The sequence below is a fragment of the Drosophila sulfurigaster genome, chromosome X (genome assembly GCF_023558435.1).
Source record: "Drosophila sulfurigaster albostrigata strain 15112-1811.04 chromosome X, ASM2355843v2, whole genome shotgun sequence".
NCBI lineage: Eukaryota > Metazoa > Arthropoda > Insecta > Diptera > Drosophilidae > Drosophila > Drosophila sulfurigaster.
Window position 1 is genome coordinate 3,086,079 of NC_084885.1, and position 21,335 is coordinate 3,107,413.

Below are 21,335 nucleotides of genomic sequence, written 5' to 3' on the forward strand. Positions count from 1 at the left end.
TTTCGCATTGTGCAGTAATTAATTGATACACATAACAAATAATTCAACAGATATTCGGATATTAATAAATGCTCTCAATACGAGTAAGTGCAAATTGTGTGCTCGCTAAAGCTTTCAAATATGAATCACATGTGGGATGATCTTGAAATTCGATGGCGGAACTTTTAGCTTAACCTACGACAGCTTAAAGCTTTGCTCTTCTAACACACCGTTGTTCTTGTTGTTATTGTTGTTGTGCTCAGTGTCAACAGCTTGCCATTTCGCTTACTCTCCCTTTGGCGGTTTGGCGCTCTCCCTTGCCAGTTTCGCTCTCTTCGTTTTGGTCGTGAGTAAATAAATAAACGCGCACAAAAATATTTACATATGCGTAAATGCACGAGGTTCCCTGCATGTGTTTGTCGCTGTCTGTCTCTATATGTGTGTGTGTGTGTGTGTGTCTGTGTCTGTGTAGGTGAGTGGGTGTGTTAGTCTAGGGAGCCGTAAAGCGCGTCACCACGTGCAGCGCTAGCGACGGCGACGGCGATGGCAGCAAAAGGCAAACGGCAACGGCAAACAGCAAAGCGAAATCAAAGCTGAGCGGGAAAAGCTTTTCGGCGTACGTCACCGACGCACCGGAGGTGGCCCGAACCGATTGCAGAGCTTTCGGACGCCTACAAAAACCAACCCCAAAGCAAAAGCCGCTTTGCAAATCAGTCGCAAAAAGTACGTCGCCAGAACGCAAAACCGAGAGACCTGGCACGCTGCAAAATCAAAAAGAAAATAAAGATTTTCTAACCAACCAACAACAAACGAAATACCACACACAAAAAAAAAAAAATAGATAAATAAATAAATAGAAATCAAAATCATAATAAAAGTAATTTTTATTATTCAAAGAGAAAATAAAAAGGCAGCGCAAAGCGTATCAAACTAAACGTGGTTTATTGCAAAAGGTGTGTGTGGGAAGGCTCAGCTATCAATGTACAACAAACCTTTTTTTTTTCGTTGTTTTCAAAGTGTGTGCAAAAAAAGCTTGAATAGATTTGTTGTCATCCTCACAAAACAAACAAAAAAAGGAAGCAAAGCAAAGCAAGTGCAACGCTGCTGTTGCATTTGTTGCTGTAACTGTTACTGTTGCTGCGCTGTTGTTGTTGTTGTTCTTGTTTTTGTTGTCGTTTGTTCTTGTCGCTGTAATTCATCTATTATTTATATTTACTCAACACCCTGAACACAAAACAAACACAAAGGTAGCCACAGCAACGCGTTACGGGAGCAACGAACGCCAGGAGCAGCAGCAGAAGAAGAAACAGAAGTAGAAGGAGCAGCTGAGGAAGTTTAAGAAGAAGGAAGCAAAGCACACAAATTTACAAAGATGTCATGGAGATATGCGGTGAGTGTCAACAACTGATTGCTTCAAGGACTCGGCTTGCGCTGGTCACACTTTTTTTTGTCGTAGTTTTGGTTTTGGGCCACAGCTGATGATAAGATGCAGCTGCTGGGACTGTCGCTGTGGCTGATGCTGAGGCTGGTGATAGCGCCAACTAACGTGACCTTGAATGCATGTGCGCGCTTGAGACTGACCTAATTTGAGGCTCCGTGTGTGTGTGTTTGGTTTTTTTTTTTTGTTGGTTTGGTTTGGTTGCAATGACACTTTACCTGTATTTGTGTCTGTGTGTGTGTGCCATTTTCGAGCTGCAGCTGAGAAGCCTTGGCACACACCCAAGCCAAACCACTCAACCTGCAACCCTGCACTACCCCTAATACATCTCCGTTATCCCCCGTCTCTTCTTCTTCTCCGTCACCGTCACCATCACCCTCCATCCATGCATCCACACAAGGCCTTTGCTCGTAAATGCAAATGCTCTCTATGGCCAAAGCAAAGTTCAAGTGCCTTTTGCACAATGTTGGCTGGCACACACACACACACACATACACATACGTACTTAGACACTCACACACACGTGCCCATATAGGTCGTATCCAAGAACAACAATACGACATTTGTCTGTTCTGTTGTTGTGCACAGTTAATGCAAAACAATTTCATTGCATTGCCCCCAAAAAAAGGAAAACCAAATTTGAAGCTTCCAAAAGCTTCAAGTTTATTTCGTTGCTATTAATAACTCGTCATTATTATGCGATAGCTCTGCATTTAACGGCATCCTTAGCATTTTGGCGCCCAACGTGTGGTGGGAGTTTGCTACCTTTTGCTGTAATCAGCAAAAGTTTCGCTTCCATAAGACCAAAGGCAACATCATTATGTGCAGGCCTGAAGCGGAGGGAGTGAATTGATATGACTATGCGGTAATCGAAAAGGCAAAAGCATATCATCTGCCTTTCATTATTGTGCGGTTACCTAAATATAGCCGAGTACTTCACAACGCTGGCTAATGTAATAATACTCCAATTTTGTTCGTGTGTCCCACTTTTGCGCATTGAATTTGCTTGGCGCCCAACGTGGGCTGTGCCACAATTACAGCTCAATTTGGCCAAAGCAAGGGTGCCATGGGGATGGATGGATGGTTGGAGGACTGCATTACAAGTATTGCAGTTGTCGCCTGACCCTAAAATGGATAAATGTAATAGGCTTTTGGGGCTAAACTTAAGCAGATTACTCATACGTCGCGTGGGCCAATTAACTTAACTATAAACGTAATTTGTTTTTTGTTGTTGTTGTTTTATTTCGCGGAAAAGGGCTTGCACACCCCATTTTCCCATTTTCGCCTCAAGGCTAATCTCTCATCTATTGAACTTGAGTTTTGGGGATGTAGATGTGGGAGAGGGCGAGGAAGAGGGAGCAACTCAGCTGAATGCAAAATTAATTAAATTGCTGAGTCAATGTCACAGCGATTGCTTTCAAATTTTGTTTATTTTATTTAATTTTTTTTTTTCGGTGGGGTGTGAGCTCTGCCACTTTTGGTGGCAAGGTGTGCAGAGTGGAGTGTTGTGCAGTAGGCGCAAGTGGGTGGGGAAGGGGAGGGGGAAGCGGGAGTGGCGTAACCACTGAAGTGAACCAAGCGCCCCCAGGGGCGTGCATTTAATTGGCCAGGCAGCCAAGCTCGCTAGCTTCCGTGTAATGTGCATTACAAAATTGTAAAACAAAAACAAAAAAAAAGAAGGCAGAGAAAAACCAACACACTCACACACACACACAGCGAAAATAATGAAACACAAAGCCCAATAGCTTAGCTAAAATGTCAATGTCAGTGCTGGCTGTCATTTATAGTAGTCGCTGTTGTTGTTGTTGTTGTTGTTGTTATTATTGTTGGCGCTAATTGAACGATCGATAGAGCGTTGTACATCTCCGATATATGGTCTGGCCTATATATGGCCCATATATTGCCTATATATGGCCTATATATAGAACGACGAGCACACTTAACAATTATGCGAACATTCCCTCTCAATGTGTGAGTGGGCGTAAAGGCGTGTGGGCGTGTGTGTCTATAGACAACAAACACTCGTCGTCGTCGTCGTCGTTGTCGTCGTCGATTGGCAGCTGTTGCGCCTCATTGAGCAAAAGCGAAAGGCAGCAAAAGCAACAATAACAATACGACAAACTACCTGAGCGGCCACTTAAAAGAGAATTTGCTGTCGCTATTGTTGTTGCAGTTCCATTGTTTAACAACTCAAATAACAATTATCACCAAAAATGTAATGTATTACTTGGGACTGAAGTGCTGCCTATCGAGCATGCTCATTGGCTATGATTAACTCAATTTATTCTAATATCAATTTAAATGCTATTCAACTATTCAAAAATGTATATACATAAGAAGATAGAATTTATTCGAGATATCATCTTGTCTATGGCTTATTTTTGCTAAACATAAATTGCTTATTGTATTCAATATTAAATATTTACAGGATGTATAGCAGTCGATCAGAAAATAATTTTCGATTTGTCTCATACTGCTATCTATAGGGAATCTGTTATATATTGTACTCTACGGTACATTTGAAATACTTATAATAGTATATCCATGTACTATATATAGTCTTTGGTATATCTTAATATATTTGGTATATTAATACTCTTTATTTATTGGTATATTTGATATGTAATAGTAATACATTTACCAATTACCATTTATATTTTTTTTGTATATTTTAGTATTTTTTTTGGTATGATATTTGATTTGAAATTTAATATAATAGTATATCCATATACCAAATATCATTTTTAATTCTATATATATTCTATATATATATTTGAAATGTAATAGAATATCCATATACCAAATATAATTTTTAGTATATTTTATTATTTCCGGTATAATAATACTATATGGTATATTTGAAATGTAATAGTATATCCTCATAGTATATAAATCTAGTCTTTGGCATATTTCAGTATTGTTTTCGTTATATAAATTTCGTATATTTTAAAAGTAATACTGCACACTGCTTTTATTAAAAATATTTTGGGTATCTCAAGTTTGTTTTTACTCGATGAGTATAACTATTTGTGGCAATCTAAAAGAATATTAAAACTTTAGCTGATCCACTGTTTTCATATTTATTTTTGTTTCTATTTCATAGTTCTCTTCCACCCTATCAATAAAACCCCCTTTTGATGTGTTCAAAAATACGTTCATCATTTAAAAATCGTGCCATTTAAATAACATACTCCTCAGTTTCAATTACAGGGTATAGCGTCAGTCGTGACTACGATGCGTCTAACCAATATTTATAGAGTTAGTCACGACTTTGGAGCTTTTCGTTTACGATCGCATCACGTGCTCATCGCTAGCGATTTGAATACTCGCTCGTGTTTGTTAGAAACATTGTCCGTTTGAAGCGCGCCCCATTTCGGGCACCCTATAGCCAACCTTGAGTGATCATTTGCATTGGCTGCATATACATATTGTTAACACAAACTAAATGAGACTTGTCTGTGATGATGTGCTCTGTAGTTGTTGTTGTTGTTGTTGTTGTTACAGTCACTGCCAAAGTGCACACCTTAAATGGCAAATTAAAAACTACTGCGCATTTAATTTGCGCAATTTTCATTTAGTCTCATTTTATTTATTGCTGTTTGGCTTTTCCTTTTGAGTCAGTCATTCAATACAAATACAAATACAAATACAAATACACATACGAATAAAAAATATATGTATATACGTATATACATTTATTTTGTGGTGGATTCGTTTCAGCACGTGATGCCGAAGCGCATTAACAATCTCTGTCACAGTCAAAATTCTTTAATAATTTTTGTTTTGTCTACTTTATTTACTTTTCCTGTTTCTTGTTGCTTTTTTATTTTGTTTCGTTTTGTGTTTTTGGCAGACTGTTAAATCAATACAATTGTCTGCAGGCTGCTTGCATGTCAATGCATTTCGGTTGTCTTCCTTCTTTTTTTTTATTATTTCTACAGGGTATGCGCCATAAACATAAGTGGGGTAAAGTAGTTCATTGCGATAGAGTCAGCGGAGTTTTCTTCATCTGTAGGAAGTCTTGAATTGTAGGGAATTTGATAGCCCGATTTGCCTTAGAGTCAATGCAAATATGTGAATAGTAATATATTCTAATTCATCAGTCGACTGTCTTAGACAGCAATCTATGATGTTTTTTTCTTACAGGGTATTCTGCAATCTGCAGTTAAACCTTTCCCCCGTTTACGTATCTATCCTTAGGCGGATTTTATCGATAGGAAAACGCTTTTGTTTATCGCCTTTTGCCATAGACTACAGCACAAAATATTTCAATTGTTCACAGATATTTTGTTGTGTCTATAATTTTCAGCATGCCTCGCAAATTTTTCACACTTGTTAAGCATTTTTGATAATCGTTTTTCAGTATTTTCCTATTTGCGTTTTTCTGTGAATATCTCGTCGTTGTTGTTCTCAATGTACAAGGCCAATAACAATAAATACGTATACGTAATATTCATATTCACATTCCATGTATGTGTGTCAGTGTGTGTGCGTTCTCACTTATGTATTAAGTGAGTGCTTTTGAGTGGCAACGAACTGATTTCATAATTTATTGGTTCCACATTACTACGAGTATCTCAAAATATTTGCTTCGCTTTGGCAGCTCACTCGGCTGCCTATTGCGTATTTTTGTTTAATGAGTTCAAATCGATTGCTAATGCTATAATGCACTTTGTTCCAGCAGCTCGCAAATGAATTATCAATAGAAAAGCTAATTCGAAATTCTGATCAGACAACTGATCAGTAATTAGTGAAGTAATTTGCAAAGCCTTAATTATAAGTAATTTTAGTTTAATAGTATATTAATATACCAAATATACTCTTTGGTATAGTTTAGTATTTTTCGGTATATTAATTTCAAAATTCTAAAAATTATCCCGCTTTGCTTTGCTTATAGTGAATACATTTCCAGCTGTTTATAGTTTAGTATTTGTTCGGTATATTACCACACTGTTTCCAATATCTATCTATAGCAAAGATAATTCGTGTACATCGATATACAAATATATATGGTCTTAGGTATATTTCAGTATTTTTTAGGTATATTAATTCCCAAAAAAGTTGGATTTTTTTTGCACTGTTTTGCTGATCTCTGATCCAGAAGCTCACATATGAATGTTGTATGGCAAAGCTAATTCAAGTATATCGATATATCAAATATAGTCTTTGGGGGTTTAGTATCTTATCGGTACATTAATTCCCTAAATAGTGAACTTTGTTTGCAAAGCTGCAATTGCAATATAGTAGTAGTATATGTGGAAATACCAAATATATGCTTTGATATATCTTAGTATTTTTTCGGTATATTCATTCCCTACAATTTATAAATTATACCGCACTGTTTTGCTTATATTGCTCTCTGTGTAAGCAGCTCACATATGAATTATCAATAGCAAAGCTAATTCGAAATTCTGATCACAAAATATCAAGTAGTAACTAGTTAAGTAGTTTGCAAAGCTGCAATTATAAATAATTCATCCTAAGTGTTATGTTACATCTTTATGTTAACATCTTTGCCTAAAGTAAATTTACCGAATTAAAAAGTAGTTCAGTCTTAGAAAATATGTTTTCATTAATGTGGAATTCTCGCAGTTTGTTTGGAATTAATCCACCTTAATCTGATGAACTACTTCGCTTAAAATATGTGCTTGGCTAAACACAAATTTAATTTATTTTAATAATCTGATAAATAAGTTGAACAACTTGTAGTTGATTTTCTTTTTCTTAATTACTAATAATTTAATTGTAATTTGAATGATCTAGTTACAAAGAATGTGAATGATTTAGTTCACGTATTTATCACACAAAACCAGATAGACGGAGGTCGTTAGTTAGTGTCGGTTGGGGGCAAGTACTCAGAGTATGTGTCTGTGTGTGTGTGTGTGACAGGTTGCACAAACGTGACACGTCTGCGGCACATTGTCAGCTCGTTTGGATGACTTCCAAAGGGCACGGGCAACAGTTTGAAACACAAGCTGCATTTATCTAGCTAGCTGGCTGGCTGGCTGGCTGGCTGGCTGGCTGGCTGGCTGTTTGTTGAGTGGTCAATGCTTGACCTGGCCTATAGCTTAGCTGAGCTGAGCTGGGTTGACATAGTTTTTGCAGTTTGTGTTTCAGTTTCAGTTGCAGTTTCGATTTTGGTATCGTTTTCATGTGCAGGAAGTGTTGAGCTCTGCAATGGAATTGAATTCAATTCAATTGAAATTGTTTCTCTCTCTCTGTGTGAAGGGGGAAATAGAAATGGAAATGGAAATCGAAATGAAAATGGTGTCAGTTGGACACACTGAAAGCGCCAATGAGTGTATCTGACTCTGACTAATAAACAGTGGATGCAACAATGCGATCGTCAGACGCAGTTCTTGGCACTGTGGGTGTCTATTAAAAGGCAGTGAAAGAGAGAGGGAGAGAAAAACACCTTGCCTCGAGGCAAATAAAAATGTCGTGCCAATGAATTGTGTGGTGTATGTGCGATATACACAGAAATAGATAGAGCGTAATGTCGATGATTAAGTTCAACTGATTTAGCATTTAATCCAAGTCAAAAACACTCACACACACACACACACATTCTATACGATTCTTTGTTGTCTTCCAGAGCTAATTGCTTTGGCATGCGGGCAAAATCAGAGGCAAAACATCCCAACTGACTGACTCATCGGTTGAGCTTTTGTTTTCTTCTGGTTTCTAGTTTCTGGTTTGCCATCATGTTTTCAGTTGTTCGTACAGTTTTCCAATTTATTTTGCCGCGATCTCGAATAATTTCCAACGTCAAAAGGAATGTGTCGAAAGTTTGGGGCGGCGATGTGCGAGCGATTTTCGGTTTGCAGCGTGCTTTTCACAGCATTTAATGCATGTGCCACTGTGTATTTTTAGATGCACACACTAAACAACTAAAAGTACGTATATATGTATGTACATATGTACATATATGTATTGGTGTAGTGTAGATCTGTGTGTAGCGGAACAAGGTCAAGGCGTCGACAGTGGCCAAAAACCACTAACGTCAACAACATCAGCCATGAGGCAACAACATCAAATGGCCAACGCCAACGCCGACGCCTTTTCGCTTGCACCTGAAGGCAACTTTGTTATCCGCCCCCCAACCCCGCTATTCCCCTTCCCACCTCGTCACTGTGTGGGTGTGTGTTAGTCGCCAACCCACCTGCAAAATGGCCTCAAAGAGATTTTAAATATTATATTACGTATACGCAGAAATAGAAATAAATAATCGAAATTGTCGCTAAATATACATTTAACATTTTTATGTATAAACTCATGTATGCGCGTATATCACAGGCAATTACTAAAGTTCTACTTAGCCGCCTCGGGCTGGGGCTGGCGACCCGCTGTTGCCTAGGGGAACTGCTCAGACACAATGCTCTTCACTTTTTTTAATTCAAACGCGACGACACTGATTTCTATTTATAGTCAAGTGATTTCAACTTGATACGATTACACAGGATTTTAGCCCGGAGTGTCATCAATTAGCTCTTTGAATGACACTTAATTAGTTGTTGCACTCTCTTGCTCTTAGTTTTCATTTCTTTAACTCGATTTGCACTTTTCAAAATTCTTTTTGCAAAATGAATTCGAGCAGAATATTCAGGATATTCAAATTTAAATGAGGCATCAGAAATTGCACTTATTACAATGCATAAGTAATTCTTGTATTATTATTTCAATACATTTATTTTTAATTTTATATTTTTACATACAATAATATCTATTATATTTATGACTACTTATAAAAATTGAAGTATTTATTTAAAAAGTAATTTTGTATGGTAAAAAACCTTTGCTTTGGTTAAAAATTTTGTATATTTTGTATTCTACGGTATATTTTCGAATGGGATAGTAAATCTTTATACCACATATAGTCTTTAGTATTTTTCAGTATTTTTGGTTAAAAATACGGTATATTTTATACTCTACGGTATATTTTCGAATATGACAGTATTTTTCAGTATTTTGGTTAACAATATGGCATATTGTGACATCTATGGTATAGTGTGAGTGCAAGAGTATATCAATATACCAAATATAGTCGTCGGTATTTTTTTTTAATATTTTCGGTATATTAATTTATTTATTTTTAGCGGGTATCTCATTCCACTACAGCTAACACATCTTACTTGTTTAGAACTTCGAATTTCTATTCCAATTAATTTCAATTTCTTTTTAAGTTTTTCAAATCAAGCTTAATATATATATATTTTGATATGTATGTTTTTTTTAATCAAAATTGTTTGAATTATTTGTATTGCATAATTAAACAGTATATTTTCAAATTACTATTACTATTGTGAACTATTTTATAATGCGTATAATGTTCGGTGTCTCTATTTAATTTGTATGTTTATTTACATTATTTATTATTATTATTGTGGAACTATTTTTGCATTTGATTTACGATTTTATTATTCATCACTTTTTGCAGCTAGTCGACAGATACAGCAGCAGCATTGGCGATAGATATAGTCCGCACTATTATCAGGTTTGTCAGAGATCGTAATCGTTATCGTTATCGTTATGGTTATCGTTGTATCGATGCAATGCATGCGCGCCCTTCTCGTGTTATTCGAATGCATTAAATAATATTTAATGAATCGTAAAATGCAGCTTATTAACCAAGCAAATCGAATTGTTCATATTAGCTAAGGCTTCCACTAAAATCAGCTAAAATTAATGCTTAAATGTAAACAGCAAATTCATGCCGTCAAGGCAATCTCCATAGATGTGCCAATAAATCGTCGTCGTCGTCGTCAGGCAAACACGAATTTAATTCGAGACAAGAAATATGCAAATGTTTATGTATGTGCATATATTATATATATAGCGATAAGTTGTCGTGTGTTTCGACACACAAACATACACAGTATGTATAGTGTATAATGCCCATCAGATCAGTCACAATAGATCAAAATCAGAAGACAGAAAAGTGAAAGAACTTTTGCCTGCGATGATGTTTGCGATTTCTTTTTGGCTTCTCAGGGTCGAATGCCGCGACAAAAAGCAAAAGTTTTCGCTTCGCTTCGTTCGTCTCTTTTCAGTTCTTTCGTCTCTCTCTCTCTCTCTTTTCCTTCCTCCTTGCGACGCCTCGCTGTCGCTGATTTTATTTGAATATGTTATGACAAAGCAGACAACCGATAAGCAAAACTAAACTAAAAACAACACAAGCAAAAAAAAAAAAAAACGAAAACGAAAATAATAAATGAAAATCGAAAAGGGAAAAGAAAGCAAAACAGAAAATACAGTTTCACTTTCCCATTGACTTTGGCTACTGTCCCTGAAATTGACAAAACCCCAACAAGGACGTGGCTCGAGGGGCGTCCCTTTACCCCCTCCCCTTTCCCTCTTTCTGCCCGTCACACTGTTTCACTGTTTGTGTTTTGTCTGTATTTTGGGGCGACCTTCGCCTTTGCCCATAAATTTTGGCTGGCCGAGCTTTTGGCAAGCTGAAACTGAAGCTCAATTGTCGCCTAGGCACAAACTTGATGCCCATAAATAATTGCCAACTGCCAAAACATACAACAACATTTACATATCCGCAACGCGAAATCATTTACAAATCGCCTACAGAGATAGACTTTCGACTCAGCTCCAAGAAGCCAGCTCAAGTGACAAGCGGCACAAATTATGCCATATTCGCTGTCAAACACAGCAGCAGAGCCATGCAGAGCAATGCAGAGCATCCTTCCTTCATATTTCCTTTTTTTTTTTTTGCTGATTTCTTTTTTTACTTTTGGGATTTTCCTCTGTTGCCTTTGTCGTCGTTGTCTTAAGTGTATTATTATTGTGATGAGCTCATAAACGTTGCTTTGCATGGTCACCACTAAAATGTATTGTCAGTGCGCAATTTTCTTAATTCTTGTTGAGATTTGTGGAATTAAGCGTTCTTACTAACACTGCTGATGCCTTGAATTTGCTTAGGGATTAACACTGATTGTTCTTAGAGACGATTGCAATTAAATACCATGGAACAAACGCAGTTTTGTTTAGTAATCAAAATATATTTAAAGATTGTTTGCCAGGTTTATGATTAACGAAGGAGATATCGAATCTTTATTTCTCAAATTAATAAACTTTGTGTTGTAAAGTAAACCTTCAAAAATATGTTTTACTATCACTTGTTTAACTTGAAATCTGATAATGTGTTCAAAACATTTTTGGTTATGAATGATTGGAAACTGGATGCAAATTAGGTTGTTGAATAATATAAATTTTGTAAAGATAATCGCTTTACTTTAGAATTTATTCAAATTTATCTACATTTTAAATTTTAATGTAACATTATATTATATTATGTATTATATTTACTTGAAACTTTCGAAGACGTTCGAAAAAAACCGGTTTGCTTTTGAAGTAGCTCTAGTTTTCGAAAAAATTAAGTTTTTTAATAGTTCTTGAAGAGTCTAGTATAGAAAGAATGAAGACGACTTAACTTATTGAAAGTGAAGAAAAATAAGATTTAAACAATTTAACATAACGATACGAAAACAATGTCAGGCATAACTACAATATATATTTATATTTATAGAGGAAACATATTACTTTATCTTATGAAACATTCTCAAACAAAGTACAACAAAATATAAAGCTTAACTACAATTATTTAAAAAACTTAAATTCTCAATTTTAAGATTGGACAAACATATTTAAAAATGAAAAAAAAAAACAATTTAGAAACCTATTCAAAAAACATAAAGTTTCACTCAAAATATTGTTTTCAACAGTTACTCAAAAAAAAAACAAAGTTTCTGTCTAAATATTAATTTAAAAAGTTATTCAAAAAAAACAAAAAAAATCACTCCAAATATTATAAAAAAAATAAATTGAATTTCCAATTCGAAAAAGTATTCGAATAAGTATTCGACAATAAATTGAAAGCCTTTCGAACAAAATATAAAGTTTCACTTATTTAATATAACTTGAATTTGAAAAAAAGAAAGCATAAAGTTTCGCTACAATTATTTCAATAACTTGAATTCTAAATTTTATAAAATTATTCGAATATCAGAAAGTGAGTAAAAAGTAAAAAAGTTTGACTTTGGAGAATGGAGCATTTTTGAAAGATTTATACATTTTGTGGCTTGTTTATAATCATTATATTGTGTGTGAACTTGTATTAATTGTGACAAACACTTTTCGTTTTGCAGTCGCCCAGCCGCCTGGAAACCTCAGAACAGACCACAGGACGCCAGCTGCAACGTGTGCTGCACTATTCGATGGCTCCTTGCCGCAGTTTGCCGGGTCTGAGACGCGCCGAGTGCGCCATACACGATGTTGACTGTGATGAAGTCTATCCGGGCATTTACATAGGCGATGCGTAAGTTTGTGTTCTCTTTCTCACTCACAGATAACTAAGTTTTTCTCTCTCTCTCTCTTTGAAGTGCGGCGGCTAAAAACAAAACATACTTGAGGCTGATGGGCATTACGCACGTGTTGAATGCGGCGGAAGGTTGTCGCTATGGCCAAGTGGACACTGGACACAGTTACTATCGGGATATGCCCAGCGTTAGGTGCGTGGAGAAGAAGAAGAAGAAATTGAATTTATGATCATAATCAATGCGGGGCATCATTTGGCGCACATTAATTATTGATTCAACTTTAGTTTCTTAAACTCACATATTTATTTTGATTATTATTATTATTATTTCTTTCTTTGGCACTTTTGATTCGATGGCGGTTGCTAACAAAATTTTGATGACATTTTTTCACCTCTTCTTTTTTTTTCGTTTCGTTCTCTTCAAAATCCACACACACACACACACCTTGTATATAATGTTTCATTCACAAAAACACAAACATTCAATGCATTATCTTTCACACTGTGTGGGTCATTTGCTGTTGTTGTTGCTGTGGTGGTGGTTGTTGTATTGTTTGTGTGTACAGACGCCAACATAAGGATTGCTTTTTTAGATATATGGGATTCCCCATGATCGATGCGCCCACGACAGACATTTCCCGTTACTTCTATGTGGCATCCAAGTTCATCGACAGCGCCATCAGCAGCGGCGGTGAGTAGTTGAACTAGTCTACTTACTGCCTTTTCACATTAATGAACTTTCTCTCTCTCTCTCTTCCTTAGGTAAAGTGCTGGTGCATTGCCTGGTGGGAATGTCGCGATCGGCCACCTGCGTTCTGGCTTATCTGATGATTTGCCGTAAAATGTCCGCCGTAGATGCGATACGCACGGTTCGGATGCGCCGTGAAATTCGACCAAACGATGGCTTCCTTCAGCAGCTCGCCGATCTCGATATGGAGCTGAAGCGCAAGAATCTTTATCCCTATTAAGCCACCCCCCTACGCCCTACGCCCTACCCCTGCCCCATCCCACTCAAAACAAACTAACAAACTCCCCCTCCCAACACACACACAACCAAAGATAAACACAATTACACACACACAAACACTATAGTACTGAATAAGAGCGAGAGAGAAACACAAATATAACGTATACGACGAATACGTGATTTGTCTTGATATTAAACGTTGACACACACACACACACACACACAAATAAATATATATCCCACACACACACAAACACACACACATATATAGACCACAAAAAAGCGTTGTTCTAAACTATTTATAATGAAAAAGCTAACGACTTAAAGGTAACTTGGTCTTCTGCAAAAGAACCGAAAATAATAAAGAAAACATTTCAAAATACAAAACAAAACTGTTCAACTGATCAACTGTATAATCATGGCAACTAGATATATATGTATAGTTATATATAGAATCGGCCATACTTCCATTTAGTGGGAATCAAGTTACACTAGAGAAACTCCACAGCGATACATAGCGACCTAGGCGTTACACCAACAACAACAATAACTACAACAAAGCAAAAACAAAAACAAAAACAAAATTAAGATGAGAACGTAATCGAGCTGACATTTAACCATATGATTAATGTATACACACATACATACATACATATATATGCATACGTCTTTATATATGTATTCCTATGAAATGACTTTTTTTGTATGCGAAAAACGAAAAATCAAAAACCAAGAAACTCTTTCGAATTGTGGTTCATCTCTTCTACCCAATCGTACATCTATATAGTTAAGATCATACTATATACTACATACATATACATATGTATATGTATATGTACTTAGGCGTTTAAGATGAGCTGAAGAACAAAAAACCAAAACCAAAACCAACAAGAACAACACACAATGAAACAATGTATAGAACACAAGTGAGATACTAATATACATATACTATATATCATATATATTGGTATATATGTACTATATATTGACCTTATATCTACATAGATGTATAAACTGATATATATATAAAAAAAGAAACATTAAAGTATATATATATGAAGAAAACCGTGTATTGTATGATACGTATATACAAGCTGCGTTATATACACCCCCTATATATATATATATATATTATATGTACTTATATATACATGCATATATATACAACTACATGTATATTCAACTATTGTACAATGAAATAGCAAAGCTAACTTCACAACAAACAAAGAGATCAACAACAAACAAACAGCAACAACATCAATAAGATGCAATCGGCAAACGAACAAAACATTAAAGTAAATACAAAAAACAAAAAATAAAAATAAAACAAAACACCAAATTCATATTTTCTAGAACATGTATGAGCAAAAAACCAAGAAAAAAAAAAAAAAAAAAAAAAACTAAACTAAAAACCAAAAATTGTCTCTAAAAAGTGATTAATAAAAACCAAAACTATAAAACATTGAAAATTTATTGTGATCTTTTTTATATTATGGTTTGGCACCCGCTGCTTAGAGATTAAGTTTGTTATGTTTGCCTTATGCAGATATAATAATCAATTTCAGTCAGGAAATAGAGAATTGCTTTTCATCTTCTTGGCAAATGAATGAATCATGAGACACAGTAATTAATTAATATGGAATATCGCTCCCATTATCGCTAATGTAGTGCAAAACTAATATTGTTCAGGAAGTTCCTAAAAAAGGTTTCATTCTTTTTGACTGAACTTAAAATTAAATATTCTCAAGCTTGTGTAAAGCTTATTTTTTGTTATTTCCCGTTATAGATTCGGATTAACAATTCTATATAAACATATTTCTGTTTTTATACTACTCTTTTTGAAAAGAATATTTTCTGTTATTTGTTCAGAAACGTAAAACCAATTTTACCCGTTATATTTTTTACATTCATTTTTTTCAAATAAATATTTCTATTATTTATTTAAGTTTAATTTTTAAAAACTATTTTCTGTTGAAAATCTTGACTACATAGTTTCTTTATAACTTTTTTTTTGTCTGTTTTACTTAATATGTTCTCAGTTTTCCTCACTATATAATTTAGCTTCTACAATTATGTGGATCATTTCCATATTATCAAAAGAAATGTTGATCATATGTATTTCCTATTATATGTTTTTTAAAAATTATTGTTCATAACGTTTCTCAGTATGTAAATAACTTTTACTTATTTTTAAAATTGTTTTAGTTTATGTTTTTTTCATTGTAAAGGGTCTAGCACGGAACAAATTCCGTCATGGAATTACCCATATACATATGTATATTCTTGACCAGCGTCAGCAGACTGTAAGAGATAGATCTATAATATTTAGAGAACATTTGTTGTGTTTGCACCCAGATCAAGTTTGTTAAAAAGTTTTACCACGCCCACTTCCCCCTGGGAAATCGACAAAAAACAATCAACAAGTGTATTTTTGAAGATAGAGCTAGAAAGATTTTTGAAACATACAATAATCACTAAAGGATTTAAGAATCCTGAAAGTTTGGTTGCAATCAAACAAAAATTGTAGAAGTAATTTAAGAAATACTTAGACTGTCAATCTGGTATATATTTTGAACTCTATGTTAGAAATACTTAGACTGTCAATCTGGTATGTATTTTGAACTCTATGTTAGAAATACTTAGACTGTCAATCTGGTATGTATTTTGAACTCTATGGTATATTTTGAAAGTGTCACTATATCAATATACCCAATATAGCTTTTGTTATATATTTTTTAGTATTTTTACGGTGGAGTAATTCTATATATGTATATTTTATAACCCGAACTTTGTTTATTCAAAATGGGTCGCGGTATTTCAACGTTGAGCACACTCGACTGTAGCTTTTTTACTTGTTAATATTAAAATGCAAATTTATCACAATCTTGATTAAAATGTCTTCCACCAAAAAGTCTTACTTCAGGGTTTTTCTAATTAATTAATTATATCTGTTCGAAAAAAATTTTTTATTTTCAGAAAAATATTTTCTGTTGAAAACTTTGCCTAAATCGTTTCATTATAATAATAAACAATTAGTTATATTTTCTAGTTAAAAATAATAATGTTTGCTCTTTAAATTTAAATTTTAAAAATTTTTTTTTTTATATAATTCAGTTGCTACAATTTATGGATCATTTCTTCACCCATACCCGCTACCCATAGGGTAGAAGGGTATAATAACTTTGTGCTGACAGGAAATGTATGTAACAGGTAGAAGGAGGCATCTCCGACCCTATAAAGTATATATGTTCTTGATCAGCGTCAACATCCTAGACGATCCGTCTGTCCGTATGAACACCTAGATCTCAGAGACTATAAGAGATAGAGCTATAATTTTTTTTCGACAGCATTTGATATGTTTGCACGCAGATCAAGTTTGTTTCAAATTTTTGCCACGCCCACTTCCGCCCCCGCAAATCAATATACATACATATACATATATACAATAATAACTAAAGTAGTTATGATTCCTGAAAATTTAGTTGCAATCAGATAAAAATTGTCGAAGTTATTAAAGAAATACGTTTGTATGGGCAAAAACGCCAACTTACTAGGGGTCTTAGTTGCTTTGGCTGACAATCTGGTATATTGGGCCGTCTATGGTATATTTTGAATGCGGTACTATATCGTATATTTCGTATATTTTTAGTATTTTTGCAGTATATTTGGTATATTTTGAGAATAATACCGCAAAATATATTGCTTTTATTCGAAATGGGTAGCGGGTATCTCACAGTCGAGTACACTCGACTGTAGCTTTCTTACTTGTTTAAATTAATTTTGACAACATTTCTTAGATTCTTAGATTATATTGTTGTCTATTAGATTTAAGGCTAAATTATTTTCGTGGCTATGGAATCTATCAATGGTTGAAATACTAAGATCTTTGTGAATATTTGCATTAGATACGTAAAAAGGAGCATTAATAATTTTTCGCGTAATGAAAAATTATGTATTTTTAATAACTATTTTATGTAATTATATTTTATATTCAATTCAAAACTTTAGTCAACTTTTCTTACTAAGTGAATATTATGTATATTTTATAAAATATTGAAAAGAATAATTTATTTTGTATTCATTTAGAAATATGTTAAGCTCTACCTTTCCCACTACACACTTATTTAACAATTGGTTTTTCCAATATTTATTCAACATAATTCTTAAGAGGGTTTCCTCTGTTATTTAAATTCATTAATGCATTTAGTATATAATTAACTTTGGCTACTTTAATATTATTTCCATGCCTTGTGACTTCGACCTTGAGGAAAACACACAAATTAATAATTTATTTGTGCTTCTGTTTGCCAGTCAGTTGAAAATTAGCAGATGCAGAGAAGAGCAGCGAAACGAGGTTGTTGGTGATATGGGGAGGGGGAAGAAAAAAAGGGGTTGTCAAGGTGTTTCTCACTCGCATGCAGCGAGGATAATTACAACAAAATTTTGATTGCTTCGGCATTAAGAATAACAGCACATTAGGGAACATTATTTTTAATAACCCATCAAGACAGTGAAGTAGACGTAACGAGTGCTCCACACACTGTACTGTAAATACGAGTATTCCTCAGTTTCCGCCACCAGCTGAGGGAAACGCTTAAAAATTTGTAGTCCATACTTACAAATTGCCACTGTAAATTCAATTGCTGTTGAGGTTGCACGTGTGTGTGTCTGAGTCTGTGGCAGGGGCAGGGGCAAAGTGTTGATGGTGCCAGGAGTCGCAGTGTGTGTCGGGGTCGAGCTCAGTGTTTGGGCATGGTGTCGGTGTCGGGGTCGGGTTCGGGCTCGAAGTCAGAGTCGGAGTCGGAGTCGGGGTCGGGGTCAGTGGGGCCATTATCTAGACATTAGTTGCGCCTGCTAACTGCCTGGCAACACCTGCAGCGGCATCGACTGGTTATCAGCACAGAAAGAGAGCAAGAAATGAAAGAGAGAGGGAGAGAGATTGAGACAGACTCTGTGTGTGTGTTGTGGCTAAAAGCCGAGCTTGTAATTAAAAGAAATTGCTACCTGAGAATGCATGCCGAGAGCTGGTTAAAGTCACTGTTCAAAATGTGGAATGAGGAGCGAGGAGCGTTCACTCGTTCGCTCCACCGCATAGTTGACCCTAATTTAAAACTATCAATAACTACGCCACAAGAACACACTCAAGATTCAAGATTTCGATCTCGCGCGCGCAGTCTAAACAATAAAATTAATGTCTCCGGCGGAATTTTGGCCTGAAACAGCGGGCACTTAAGCCAGCTCCTAACACACACGGAACAATCGAGCAACTCAACAACCGAAAACAACCGAACAACTGAACAGGTAGCTGTCGTAAGTCGTCGTTAAACAGCAAAACAACAAAACAATAACAACAACTAAAGCGAGCGAATGCGAGGCGATGAGAAGTAGCCGCATTCTGTATACACTACACAGAAGACAGCCAAAGGATCAATATTGTGCGCAACTCTACAACGAAGATTTTTTACATTATTAACACAAAAATTGGATCTTTCTAGTAAATGCTTGGATGACTCAGCTAGCAATGAACTTAACTTACCTTGTCGTTTGCATATTATTTTTATATTTTTTTATATGAAATTAATAAAAATACAGACGGTACCTAAAGCTAAACCTAATCAATAAGGCAGAAACATTTTATTGCTAATTATATCAGCGAATATCTGCAAAATCTTTTGACATTTGTTGCAGCTTTATTTGATTATTAGAACAGCAGCAAGTTGCTTACTAAATGATTAGCAGCAATTAACTCTGACAGCTGGGAAATTTGTGTGAAACTCTGCTTGATCACATCCACAGTCCGTTTACTATAATATCATGGTCGCCTAGTTAAATTTCCAAACATTGTTTATAAATCACAACTTTAGTGGCCACTTTCTTACTCGAATTGATTACCAAATGATTACCACCAATTTACGATGTCTGTTTATGATACTGTATCGCAATACATTGTCAAATTTGACGTCCTAAGTTATTAACTTATATGCTGATGTATTTATATTTATATTAAGTACCATTTATTTGTTTCATTATTTTAAATAATTTTAAATAATAAATATTATAAATCTTTGAATTGGTTTTATATTCCAGTTATATTGAGGTTGTGTTTAAAAGTCTATTAAATTCATTCTTATTTATATTTTTTTTTTGGTATTTAAAAACACGTGATTTTATTAAGATTTTTCTTAATAAGTGTAGAATTTTGAATGGGGTTTTAATATTGAGATAGTATAACCATTTGCTGATATACGTTAAATTGAAATATTCGTTTCAAATATTGTATAAATAATAGATTATGATTTATGATTAACAAATTCACAGACAGAAAAAACGTGAATAAAATCTCGAGTCAAGATTGTTGGTATGTCAAAATTAAACAAAAAAATCTAAAAAAAAACTTTCTTCAATCAAGATTTTAATTTAAATATAAGATAGTTTTAATCTTAAAATGTAGCATAAAAATATTAATTTACAAATGGTTTAATTAAAGATTGTTATTTTTAAGATCGAAAAAATCTTAAATCAAGATTTATTTAATATGGATTTTTCTCTTTTCTAGATTAATGATTATCAAATTAAATTATTATTTTTAGACATCATATTTACGTAAATATATCATGATAGCTTTTTAATAAAAATTCTAATAATTCGTTGAGTTAATCTCTTAAGTTTTGCGCCAAATTAAAAATCCTGCAAAAAGAAACAATAGTCATTGAACTCGATGTATTTATAGAGTATGTGCAGTACTTTTTTTTGTTATATCTGGTCAAATGGCAAAGGCGTCCAGCAGCGCAAACTAGTTTCAGTTTATTTTTGTTTTGTATATATTTGGTTTTTTTTTTGGTTTTTGGAGGGGTTGGCATCGTTGTTTTCCCAGGTTTCCTCGAATCGAGTTGCGTTGCGCTGAATTCATCGTTTTAAGCTGCTAAAAATCATTTTTCAAAAACACACATTCAAGCCCCGATGCGAGTGGAAGGGAGTTGGAGTCGGAGAAGCGTCTCGGAGTGATCCCCCAACTGTGACACATGTTCCGGCTGGCAAATACTATTTAGACGAGTTGCCCTCGGGCTCTGGGTGCTGAGCACACAATGCGAGGACGCACATGAAACAATTATTATTATTAATAAGTTAGTTTTAGTTCACGTGCGCCAGACGCCTGTCAAGAGTGGTGAGGAGAAGGAGGGGAGGAGAAGTTGGAGAAGGAGTGTTGATGCGCGCCAAGATTAAGCATGAAAAATGTTACGAATTTCCCTGTAATTAATCTTCATCTGCGCTAAATGGACGCGGGCAGACACGAAACAGAAACCCAGAACGCATGCAAAAGAGTTAAATAATAAGTACACACACACACACACTCGCACACCCATCACTCCCATCACTCCCATCACAACACACACACACGCTCACGCTCATCTCTTCCCCCTCTCGAGACTGTGGAAACTACCCTTTCGAAATGTCCTTTGGCTCAGTTCAAATAGTTGACGGGTGGCCAACAAACAGCTGCGACCGGGGGAGACCATCAAAGCCCTCTCTCTCTTGGGGGTGTACTCTTAGCCAGGTTAATGGCAATGCAAATACGTTGCAAGTATCCGCCGTAACACACTGTAATACTATACACACACACACAA

At 35.0% G+C, this 21,335-nt stretch overlaps 1 protein-coding gene across 4 annotated transcripts; it reads left to right on the top strand.

Annotated features, from left to right (window-relative positions):
- The first annotated feature begins 684 nt into the window (after window positions 1–684).
- Window positions 685–15,129, top strand: LOC133847093 (dual specificity protein phosphatase 3). Of its 4 annotated transcripts, none has more exons than XM_062281883.1 (7): window positions 685–932; window positions 1,227–1,369; window positions 9,855–9,911; window positions 12,574–12,743; window positions 12,808–12,936; window positions 13,310–13,434; window positions 13,506–15,129. In XM_062281883.1, exons 2-7 carry the CDS (start codon window positions 1,352–1,354, stop codon window positions 13,709–13,711), a joined length of 705 nt encoding a protein of 234 aa, XP_062137867.1. In that variant the 5' UTR covers window positions 685–932; window positions 1,227–1,351; the 3' UTR covers window positions 13,712–15,129. The 4 variants fall into 4 exon arrangements, with proteins under 4 accessions (XP_062137867.1, XP_062137868.1, XP_062137870.1 ...); XM_062281884.1 differs by having other exon boundaries at window positions 1,231–1,369; XM_062281885.1 differs by having other exon boundaries at window positions 686–932; window positions 13,337–13,434.
- Window positions 15,130–21,335: the final 6,206 nt, after the last annotated feature.